At 45.6% G+C, this 12,252-nt stretch overlaps 1 protein-coding gene across 7 annotated transcripts in view; it reads right to left on the bottom strand.

Annotated features, from left to right (window-relative positions):
• Window positions 1-685: 685 nt before the first annotated feature.
• chd9 (chromodomain helicase DNA binding protein 9) overlaps window positions 686-12,252 on the bottom strand; it is an 83,343-nt gene continuing 71,776 nt past the window's right edge. For 4 of the 7 annotated variants that reach the window (XM_034077158.2, XM_034077195.2, XM_071207274.1 and 1 more), the window contains 11 exons: window positions 11,459-11,705; window positions 10,793-10,998; window positions 9,036-9,938; window positions 8,671-8,840; window positions 7,806-8,033; window positions 6,760-6,937; window positions 6,263-6,411; window positions 5,625-5,855; window positions 5,080-5,229; window positions 4,668-4,772; window positions 686-4,253 (listed from right to left, as the gene is read on the bottom strand). In XM_034077158.2, the coding sequence (XP_033933049.1) occupies window positions 3,369-4,253; window positions 4,668-4,772; window positions 5,080-5,229; window positions 5,625-5,855; window positions 6,263-6,411; window positions 6,760-6,937; window positions 7,806-8,033; window positions 8,671-8,840; window positions 9,036-9,938; window positions 10,793-10,998; window positions 11,459-11,705 (3,452 nt within the window). In that variant the 3' untranslated portion in view covers window positions 686-3,368. The remainder of the gene's footprint in view (window positions 4,254-4,667; window positions 4,773-5,079; window positions 5,230-5,624; window positions 5,856-6,262; window positions 6,412-6,759; window positions 6,938-7,805; window positions 8,034-8,670; window positions 8,841-9,035; window positions 9,939-10,792; window positions 10,999-11,458; window positions 11,706-12,252) is intronic. The other 3 variants (XM_034077167.2, XM_034077175.2, XM_034077181.2) reach the window with 3 other exon arrangements.

Here is a 12,252-nt window from a genome sequence, read left to right as displayed (position 1 = left end):
AACAACAGGAGCGCCACCACGAGGAAGACGAACACAGGGAAATCCAAGAGGAAAACATGTCAACTGTTTACTGTAATAAAGATGGGATCTGTTCATGCACTCATGTCTGGGAAAAACACGTTTTAGGCTCGTTTTGTTTGAAAAGAATCTTGGAAACGTTTGATGGATCTTTCTTATCACACCAGTAGATGATGAATGATTCAACTTTATAAAATGTGCAACCAATTACATATTTCTAGATATTTTGGATTAGGTGTATTGTGATTGTTGCTTCTCGACTGAATGCTGTATTACAACAGATGGTTAGAACTAGGATAACAACCTTTTTTGCTACTTGCACTCTGAAAATTGATCCAGAGAATCCCGAGTTGTAAATCATTTTGTGCAAAAAGCTATCTTTTACTCAAAAAAGAACAACGGAAGGTTTTAGTTACCTTAAATTTAAGCAAGTACAGATTAGTTTCCATCACTGGGGAGTTGTATGGATTTAAAAGCTTTAAGAAGTGCTTTTATTATAAGTTAAGTAGAACATACTTCCCTCTCCCAGCGAGTCTGCCGAGTGCAGTGTGGAACAGCAGGAATACATCAGAAGTGAATACATGAGAACAGTAATAAATGAACACATGTGAGGAGAGTCCCTGATGTCTTGAAAAAGGCCCCCAGACAAAGCAACAGGCACACTTAATTGATAGTCAGAAGAATATGTTTAATAAAAATAATTAAACCTCAATTTCCTCTATAGAACTTCATAGAAAGTAATCCAATAAATTACAAATGAATTTAAGACGTGTTTTCCTGCACTACATGAAGAATTATTTTTGAATACACAGACCAAAACTTGCAAATATTACAACTGTCCAATGAAAGAAAACAAAAAGACAAAAACTGACCAGAGTGACATTTAGGATATTATCAAGCTTGAAAGCAAAATACAAAACCAACGATGCTAGTTTTGCCATCTCAGTGATTACATGGAACAGAAATACCCCCCCCCCTGTACAGCAGTAGTGTGTTCTGTCATTCCTCTTGCATATTGGTCATTGTGTTACTCGTGTTTAACGCAGATTCTACACCTCCTCTTTAGCACTAGCAGTGCTTCGGGAGTCCTTGTACAGTACAACCTAAAAATAAAATAACACAAGCGAAAAATAAGCAGTCCAATCTTATGTCTACCACTTTTATGTCTACCACTTTGTCCTTAATAGGATCCGCACAATCCGGTAACCCATCGCTGTGGGGCAACAAAAAGAAAAAGAATCACCGACAGCAGAATAGCAATGGCTGGGTGTTTGCATAAGGGCACTACGAGTTAAAGAAAGCAGAGGTGCAGATTTACAAACTGACAGTGGCGTGTTTAAGATCTTTGCTCAGACATAGAAAAATACTGTACTGTTAGTAATACTATAAAAAAAAGCAAATTGCATTGCAAGCAAAAACCCATGACGAGGTCTATATATATATTTATATATAACAGGCATACAAGGAAATCACTTGAAAGCAACATTAGAAATGAATACAAGTCTTGAGTCGAGGGGCAGCTCGTGGTTTCACCCACTACAGAACGATGCTACAGCAACAGTTAGTCAGGGGGGCTCTGTTGTACCCAGGCAGAACAAAAGCCTCACTTCAGAAATGTTTTTGAAAGGTGTGTCTAACAGTCCGCTGTGTAACAGCAGTCCTAGAGCAAGCGGAGAATTTACAAAAAGGTACTTCGGCTTTCAGTGAACTCCAGTGTTTATGTGTATCCTGGTTGAACGTGTGCAGGGACGACGATCGACGAAACAAGCGTGGAGCACAGAGGTGTTTGTCAGACGGGAGGTGAATGCGAGCGGGAGGTACAGGATAAGGGCACTTCTACATCTAGCTGAAGCTCCATTCATCAGCAGAACACAATCCGAGACAAAGTGACACACACATGAAGACGCTGCAAACTCCCAGCAACACAAGCTGCTTTTACCGAGCCCTTCCTGAAGCGGACCCGTCTGGCACTAAAGGATAATACTCAATCCTAGCGAGGGACTTTAACCGTTTTGTGCTTGTGCCTTGTATGTTTCCAAAGTACACAGAATCAAAGGTCTGTCCTCCAAATTTCTAAGGTTAGAAGGTCAACCTTTTTTTACTGGTCATAGCTTTGCAGGCCCCCCCCCCCCTTAATACACAGCATTCAGACTGGAAGAGATGGAAGCAGGAGATACCGGGTGAGGGGTGAAACCACGGAAACCACAGTGGAAGCTCTGAGTAAAAAAAAACACAGCCTCTGACAAACACGTTCCAGCAGAAACAAGGACATTGTGTTCTGCACATGGACAGCACTAACACACACCCATGCCCAGTTGCACAGTGAAGCCAGACCATTTTAACAGTTGAGGTAAGATGCAGCCAAATATGCCGGGGTGGTAGTAATAACATCCTGAATTCTTTCAAAAGAAACTAAATGAGGACCTCAGAGGGTCAGAGGGCAGTTTTTGGCACACAGTAAAAGGTTGTTTTCTGTCCCACAGCTTTATTAGACTGACACTTAAGTCATTATTAACATGAGTGAGCGAGTTCACCTGCTGTCAGAAGCTAAAGTGCGCCTTGGGACATGTTTCTCAAATGAAAACTTAAAATCTCAATTACGATCCATTTTGACAGATTTAAGCCGATTGAAAACATAATACTTCCATAGATTTCCCCAACGTGAAGCGCAGAGTGAGCTTCAGGTAACCGATTCCAAAAAGGATGTGGACTAATACAGAAATGAAGTCGACGTGATGTGACAGGTGAGTTGTGCACTGGGTGGAACATGGCAGACAGAATCTACAGCTTCAGTGACATTCATTAGCTGCCCAAGTTATTGCTGACATATCCAACGTATGATCTGCAAAGCATAAGTGTCAACGAACCTGTAAAAGTACCGACTATTTACAAGGAAAGTGTTTGTCAAGTCTCGTTCCCCCGGCCCCAAACAATCAAAATATATTAATAGTACAGCTCAACGAGCATGTTGATGTAGTTTCACTTTTTTAATAAAATTAAATCCTGACATAATTACAATAATGCCGTTTTTTTGTTGCAATTGTACATAAGTGTGGTACAGGTTCACAGAGTTCAGAAATCTACTAAAGTCTGACATGCAAAATGTCTCAAAACAAGACTGTACCTTGTGAACAAACACTGACATTTTATTTCAGTTCTTTTTACGTCAGTTTTACTGTTTTTTTGAAAGGTTTTTGTGGTCTTTTTTACACAACGTTTTTGTTAGTTCTTGTATTTACATGTAAAGAAATCGCAACATAAGTGCTGGAAAATCCATATATATGTGAATATATGTATACATTTCTAGGCGATACATAAATAAATTTATAATTATATTCATAGGATCAGTCCTAATCACTGGAGTCTGAATCATCCGATGAAGAGGAGCTCCCAGACTCCGAGGAAGATGACTCAGCTTTCCCCGAACCGTCAGGACCACTGTTCTCCTTCTGTTCTGCTGAGTCATCTTCGTCATCGTCTTCTAATGCCTCGTCATCCTCCTCTGCGTCCCTCTGTGCTGCTAGCCGAGCGATCTCCTGCGAAGAGCCTGCAGGAGGAAGGGGGGGGCCAGAGTTAGAGCTCTGCGGCTGTGTGGGGGGGTTAAGGCCTGGAGTGAGAAGCATCCCTGGGTAAAGCATACTGGAGAGTAACAAGGGGTTGAGAGACAGTGAAGAGGCAGCTGAAGCACTTAGTGGGGCGGTGGAAGAGGAGCTGGAAGTGGAGTTTGAGCCCTCTGTCCTTTCTCCTCTGGGCTCTGAGGCTTTCGAGGCAGACGGTTCTCCTGCTGCACCGCTTCCCTTTGTCTTCTCCTCCAAGCCTCCTGCGCCCTCCTGAGCCGGCTTCCCCAGCAGGCTGCTCATGCCAATCAGGTTAGGCAATCCGGCCATACCAGAGAGCATCATGGGAAACATGGCGGCTAGGTTACTGGCGGCCAGGTTGCTGGCGTCGGTCGGCAGCCCCATGAGGCCGGCGGTGAGCTGCAGGCTCTGGAGGCTCTGCAGGTTCTGCTGGAAGGCCTGCAGGCTGCTGAGGTCCAGCCCAGAGAGCAGCCCATTGGCCAGCAGGGGGTTCAGGCCCATGGCAGCGGGGTTGGGGGCTGAAGCTGCTGCTGCTGCTGCTGCCGCCGCCGCTGCCTTGGCCAGAGGGTTCTTGGGTCGACGTCCACGCCGGCTCACCTCCTCAGGAACGATGGGTCCCGTCAGGATCCTGTCAAACATGCTCTCTGGGAGGTAACCCTGGAGACAATGTGGAGGGAATATATGCAGGGTGAGCAGAGACACACAGCACAGCTAGAGATGATACTTCATTGCAAATCACAGTACATGAAAAGACGCATATACATATATATCGAGCTCAAACTAAAGCAGTCCGACACAACAGCCCTGCAACCAATCCTACATTCATCACAGCTGTGAAAGTGTAGCCCACCTTCATGCAGATCAAATATAACACCATAAACTACAGCTTCCAGAATAATATTACCATTAAATCACACCTTCTAAAACAGTTTACAAAGTATGTGAAAGGTTTATTACTGGGAAGTTATTGATTTGAGGCTAAGAGTATCTAATAAAGATGCAGCAGTGTATTGGATAACAGTTAAAACACTTTTCTGATCCAGTGATAGTTTGGATTAGCGAGTGACTCACCGACTGTTTGACGACATCAGCCCATTCAGGTGGGACTCCGTACTCGGGGTTCTCCTGAAGGAACCGACACAGATCCTTCAGAGGAGGAGCAAACGCTCCACCGACCTACAGAATGAAAGATTACAGAAACATGAACAAATGTCCAACGACACACACACACACACACACACACACACACACACACACACACACACACACACACACACACACACACACACACACACACACACACACACACACACACACACACACACACACACACACACACACACACACACACACACACACACACACACACACACACACACACACACACACACACACACACACACACACACACACACACACACACACACACACACACACACACACACACACACACACACACACACACACACACACACACACACACCTTGCGTGCATTCCTCCTGTTGATGATCTGGACCCTCTCCTCTCCGGTCAGGCTGTTCACATCGATCTTGTTTGGGTTCCTGCAGCGGTGCCTCTTCTGTTTGGGCCGACCGTCCTGGAAGTGGAACTGCATTTGCATCTTATTCACCCCCTGCACATGAGACATGGAGACATTGAGACATGGAGACATTGAGACATGGAGACATTGAGACATGGAGACAAATGTCTGACTGAAGTCACCTTTCTGCACAAGCCAACTATGAGTGCACTTGTTTTTAAATCAGCTGGAACCACATATCTGAAAGCCATGTTCTGAACAGCATATTTGTGTAGAATAGATAATATTGAATAGATACTCTATAGATACACATATGTCTACTGTTGATATGTATACATGTAGTTTATCTTCGACTATGTGCTATGCCTTGGTAACATGCTGCTGTAAAAACCATTTCCCAATATGGGATCAGTAAAGTGAATCTAATCTAAAAGGTCTACAGACCCAGCTCACAGGGACATGTTACGTTACATAAGCAATGCACTCACAGGGATGTAGGCTCCTGTGTCTGCCACAAAGCCAGGGTGCTCCATCAGCCACTGTTCCAGGTCTTTCCTCCGGGGGGCGTCCTCCCCTGCCAGCCGGGTGCCGTCTTTGAGGTTGATGACGGGCACCCGGCTGTCAGTGTCTGCGGGCGCCTGACTGGAGCTCTGGCTGTAGCCCGGCACCGGGGCCACAGCCATGGCCACCTGACCAATACCCCCCCACCCTGGAGGCACCTGGAGAAACAAGAGCACAACACAGTGTTTGCAAAGCACACACAAACAATACCAGTGTTAAACAATAAGCAACCAAAGCCAGCATACACTGATGTTTGGGCTGATTTTAGTAGTAACGGTTAGACTCGTTGCATTTTTTGGATATTTAGTTAGTGATATGTGTTTTGTAGCTTGTAAACTCTTTCCAATTCTAGCTGTATTAATATTATATTTTGTAATGGTTTTTTTCCAGTCTCTGTGCCCCTTTTCTCAAGCTTTAGATCAAACATCTTTCTTTTTAACAATTTGAGAAGTAAATGGAAAACACTGCAGACCATTGTTTTTGGAGCGTTGTGGTGCCGTACAAGCTGCTAAGACAGGCTGCTAAGACCGGCTGCTAAGACCGGCTGCTAAGACCGGCTGCTTACCTGATCAGGAACAGCAGGGGCTCTGTTCCTGTTCATGAAGAGCAGGTCCATCCCCTCCACGTTCTTCCTCCTCCCCCTCCGCCTCTTCACCACCGGCTGGCCGTCCAGTGCTCCGTTCAGCCTCACCTGAGCAGGGAGACCTGGAGGAACTGCAGGAGAAGAAGCGTGTTAGCTGTGGGCCGCTTTGAAACAACGAAGCTTCGAGGTGTAATTGGAAATTGTAGACACACGTTCAGAATTCAATGAACAGCTTTTTAAGACAGTAACCTCAACTGTACGGTATTTTTGCATGAAACATTCAGACGGTTTATTTCAGATTAAACAATTACAATTGCTTTGTAAATATTTGTGTAAACAAATCCAGTAGGCCTACAGAAGATGGCTTATGTCCTTGCAGTCTTCACTCATTAAAACTCTGCTGCCATCTAGTGGTGTTACAAGGAAGGTAAAGGAAGACATGCCTCGACACAGTCTTATTGTATTTTGAATAAACCCACCGCTCTGGAAGCTGCACTGAGGCTTGGTGATGTCGGCCAGGCCGGTGTCCGAGGCGCTCTGCAGCTCCTGAAGCCGGGCCAGGTACTGCTGCTGCGCCTGGGGCCCCTCCTCCGACTCCAGGGGCCGCTTCAGAGGTAGACCTTGTTTCTGGAAGGTCAACTTCAGACCTCCCTCCTGCTGAACACACAGACAAGAAAATGTGTTGGATACGTCTAGGAAGATTTATAGTGACTGGGAAAACAAGGTGAGTGATATACAAGGAGGGATTCTAGCTTATTATTATTATTACATTTGAACTGTTTACGGAGTTCTCTGCCTGTATGTCCAGTCATTTAAGGGTCCTTGTATCAAACTCAATAGTTACATTACATTTCCAAGTGATTAATCATGTAATTGATAAGAATTTCTAACAAAAAAGCAAATGTTTGTCAGGTATTTTCTTGTTAGTAGTATTGACACACGCAGGGCAGTGGGTAAAGTCTATTCATAGTTTGTACTGTCGTGGGAAGCCATGCCAAACTGATAGCTGCTGTCAGCATTTACAGATGTTCAAGGTACCAAGCAGCAGGGTCTGAGGGTCTGTGTAAGATGTGGGAAAAAAAGACCCCGATCAAAAAGCAGCACACAAGCAAGGAGTAAGTGGAAGCATGTCAGGCCTGCAGAGTTAACAGCCACGTTGCCTGGAAGCATATTAGAGCACAGCCACGGCCTCCGTTTCAATGAGATTATAAGCAAGACTCCTCCAGTCTACAGAGGCTTCAAACTCAACCCTTGTTATATTCTCATGACTGATTTGTGCTCATGTAATCACAGCCCCAGAGCCCAATTCAAATGGAGTGTGTGGGAAAAGAAAGGAAGGCTGCTATTAAATTAATCTCTCATCCTGTCAGGCAGTAAAAACCACTAATCATACCCAAAGGAAAGAAGGAAGAAAAACCCAGAGAAACATGCTGAACGCGGCAGCTAGCGCCGGTCATGGCAGCGTTGGGGTCCTACGGTTAGGCGAAGCGGAGGGAGGTGGAGAGGAAGGGCGAAATCAACATACATCGTTGAGTTTTACTGAGAACTCCTTGTTTTCTGCAACATGCTTGGTCACCTTTGACCCCTGTGGAGAAGCGGAGGGGTCCTCGCACAGACTGTTGGCATTGTCCAGCAGCTTGGTTGTGTAGAAGGAGGCCACGGCACCGGGCTCGTACACCCGACGCGTTCCCGGCCACTTGCCCTTCAGCACCGCCTGGCAGATGCTGTCCAGGCGGTTGATGATCACACGATCCTACATAAACAACATTAGCACGTTAACAGTCCGTTCTGATTTCCCTCCTCACCAGGGTAATCACTTCCACTATTTCCCATTTAACTTAATACGTTTAAAAGCTTCTCTTGAGAACTGGACTTAAACTCCCACTGTACATTTTACATTTATATTCAATTTAATAATCCATTTCTTGCACAATAATATCCTGCATTATATTTGTTACTGGAAATATGTCCACATTTTATTTTACTTTTCAATGCTATTTTATTTCTATTTCAGAAATATTTCAGACATTTTATTTCTAGTGTCTTAATTTCTCTTATGTACATTGTCTTATTTTTTATGGTGCTGCAATGCAAACAATTGCCATTTCACATCTTTCTATCCATCTATCTATCTATCCATCCATCCATCCATCCATCCATCTATCTATCCATCCATCCACCCATCCATCTATCTATCCATCCATCCATCCATCTATCTATCATCCATCCATTCATCCTCCATCCATCCATCCATCCATCAATCTATCCATCCACTATCTATCCATCCATCCATCCATCCATCCATCCATCCATCTATCCAATACTTGATGTGATGCTTTGTTGGCCATGCAGTGTTGTTATGCATTAGTAACTGGATGGCAGGTGTTCACCTTTGGCCAGTAGGATGCAGCGAGCATGTACCCTCCTCCCTGGAAGGGATGTGAGGAGTTGTTGGTGATGCCGTTCTCAGCCGTGTGAGGTTCCTGGGTTTCATCCAGCGCCATGGTCAGAGACGCCACGCTGTCCTCGTCAAAGCCCTTCTCCATTGCTGCTGCAGGCACTGAGAACACAGGACACAGAGACAGATGTTAGGAACACACCGGAAGCTTTTAAGCACGCATGATTTTGTGCAGTTAGTATTATTTCAAACTGCCCTCCGTTGCTAATGGACCAAATGAAAGCAGGACCGCAGAAACAAACCATGATTAAGATAGTTTTTCCACCTACACTTTTGACATTGTTTTAGTTTACTAACCTTTCTTCTTCCCTTCCTCTCCCTCACTGTCGCTGCCATTGGAAGAAGACGAGGAGGAGGACGATGATGACGAGGAACCAGAGGAGCAAGAAGACGAAGAGGACGAGGAGCTGGACCCGGAATGTGACGAGGAAGAAGAGGAGGATGAGGAGGTGGAAGAGGAGCGTGACGAAGAGCTGGAGGAGGAGCCGCCTGAGTCGGACTCAGAGCCCCTCTTGGCCTCCCTGCGGCGCCTCTTGGCCTTCTTGGGTTTCCTCTCGGAGGAGTTGGGGGTGAGGGGCTTGGTGCGTGCTGCGACCAGCTGCATCTCGCCACCAATCATCTCAAACAGCGGCTTCTCCTCCAGACCCGTGGGAGTCGCTGGTGCTCGAGTTGGGCTCCATCTCTCCGCCTGCTTCTCCCTGCCCTCCTCCCTGCCCTCCTCCCCCTCTGAGGCCGGCTCCACTTTGGGTACGACCCCACCGAGCTCTGCGTCTGTGTGGGTCGGCGGAGGTAGCGGAGGCAGCAAAGGCAGCGGAGAGCCCGTCAACATGGAGCTGCTGGGCTGGCACTGAGGCTGTAGGAGAGGGGTGGGTGCGTGTGAATGCTGCTGAGCGGTCTTTGTTTGGCTGTAGTTGCGCTGTGCCGCCATGAAGCTGAGCTCGGGGTCCCTCAGGATGTGGTAATCTGTGCGGCTGACTCCGTGCTTGGCGGCCCCGATGAGCAGGTCTCGGTCGTGGGTTCCTGCCTCCCACCAGACGGGCAGGTCGGAGCTCATCTGGCACAACAGCAGGCGCTCGTAGAACAGCTCGTGGCGAAGGACTTGCTCCCTCACCTGGCGAAGCAGCTCCACCCTGTAAAGCGTTCGAGACGCTCGCTCCTCTGTGATGGGCTGGATGTTCAGGGACGGCTCCACCGCAGCGTCTGGAACAAAAGACGGAGGAGCAGGTGTGAGTGTGTGCGAGGAAATGAAGGCTGCTTTCCAGGTACAACCCACCGACCCGTTTGAGTTTAAACATCACACTGTTTGTCTTCCAGCAAATGATTAACCTTATCAGCCCCTCTGCTTGAGTGCTGCTGAGCCAGCTGGTTAATAAGATGCTGCCGACCCCTCTCCAGAATTAAATCATTTACAGCCGGCGTGTGGGTCATACAGTATAAGCCACTCAGGGCATGGTACATTAGGTAGAAATACATTATATACCCTAATATGGCATTTCCACAGCCACCATATGTTCAATACAGACACATAAGGCAATATCATTACTTATCCAATGTTCAAAATAGGTAAATCAATCGTTTTTAAATAAACTTTGAGAAGTGGGCCAAGCATTATTGCATAGATACAGCGTGGGGCTGCAAACAATAACAATAAGGGCTGCAACAACATTAATAATTCACTTTTAAATACATTATTTTTTTATGATCCATTAAGCCATTCGTCACTTCCGTTTCCTAAAGGTGATGTCTTTAAATGTCTTGCTTGGTATTCGTCTAAAACCCAAAGATATTCAGTTAAGTATGATATAAGAGGGAAACAGGAAATCTTGATTAATCTTTTAGCAAATTAGTTGACAATTATTTGTTGTCAATCGACAAATTGACAGGTCAACTAATTGTTGCACCTCTAGCTCACGGTAACTGACCTTCTGTAGGGAATGTAAAACAAAATGTGGATGTGGAGGTCCACATGTCCAGACTCCTTATCTTACGCTGTGCAACAAGACTAACAGTTTGTCAGTGTGTGTAGATGTGTGAACAATCAAAAGACCCCTCACCTCCCTCTTTGGGTGGCAGGCGACACACCCTCCGGCACATGGCGGCAAAAGCACACAGGTATTTCTGCAGGCTCTCGTCGGTCTTCTTGTGCAGCCGAGCCATGGCTCTGAACTTGTTCCAGTCAAACCGGCCGAGGCTCGGGTCGAAAACGACTCCAAAAGTAGAGACCACGCGGTAGAAGTCAGCCTCTTCTCGCCTCGTCCATCTGGGGAGAAAAACACGCACCCGGTGATGACACCTTTCCTACAAAATGAAGTCATATCTCAATGAGAAACATCGTCCCACAGCTTGTGCTGTTTCTGTTGACTTCATTGCGGCGGCTATATTCCCATTGAATACGGCCGCTCTGAGGCTAAACTTCGCTCATTGATGTGACGCGTATAAATAATAAAGTCTGTATTGAACTCAACGTTTTAAGGATATTTAATATTGTAAACCAAAACAATAAACAAACAGAATTATACGGTCAACAAAAGTGATCAGAGCTAAGCTCACCCCCATTGTCATGCTGCTCAACCTCTACATACACCGTGCTCTAAATACCATTAACCACAGCCATGTGACAATCACCGGAAACAACCCATTACAAGTGTGTGTGGTGTAAATAATGAAGGTAATATAACTATAAACACAGGCTACCACAGCATTTTGGCTCCTACACTGACCTTTGTTGCCGTTCAATCTTAGCGACCATCTTGGGGTTGAGGGTGTCGTTGATGGTGGGGGGCAGCGGGCAGAGGGGAGCGGACAGCATCATGGAGGAGGGAGACGGAGTCTGCGTCTGGTGGATCTGGAGGATCTGCCGGCTCTTGGTGAAGCGCTGAGAGGCCGTGATCAGCCGCCTCAGCCTGGCAGTCAGCACTGAGGGGGAAGGCCAGTAGGAAGTCTGACTTCCAGTCAATGGAACTGCATCTGGTCAGAGAAATAGAAAGTACACTTTTAAATCCCCCAAATTCAAATCATTTTATTTTACAATTGTCATTCAAGTCTTTCCAGGACATTACTAGGACTTACATGTAACATCTTCATTGGTAATATTAAGTTTGATATCACATAAACACGAGACTACCACTACCTAAGACTGTAACAACACTGAAATAACACTGTGCATTATATACTTTCACAATTTAATAATATTAATACTGGCTGCTAGTTCACCTTTTTTTTACATTTTCACTAACTCTAACTCGGCAACCAATTTCTACCTTGCATCTGTACTTGTTTTATTAAAATAAAGACATGTTGTTCTATTCCTAATGTTATTCTACTCAGTTTATTGGCCTTGTATCTGCACATGGTGGAACAAAGTAAATGTACCTGCTATTGTACAAATAAAGGATTTCAGATTCTGACCTTAAAATAAGACTTTTAAATTTGCCGCTACCTTTTTGCATCGTGTCCGAATACTATACATATTTATTTTAGTGCTGTCAAAATTATCGCGTTAACGGCGGTAATT

This window comes from Pseudochaenichthys georgianus, chromosome 3, assembly GCF_902827115.2.
Source record: "Pseudochaenichthys georgianus chromosome 3, fPseGeo1.2, whole genome shotgun sequence".
Lineage (NCBI taxonomy): Eukaryota > Metazoa > Chordata > Actinopteri > Perciformes > Channichthyidae > Pseudochaenichthys > Pseudochaenichthys georgianus.
The sequence above is the reverse complement of the archived record's forward strand: the minus strand, read 5'-3'. Positions and strand labels throughout refer to the sequence as shown.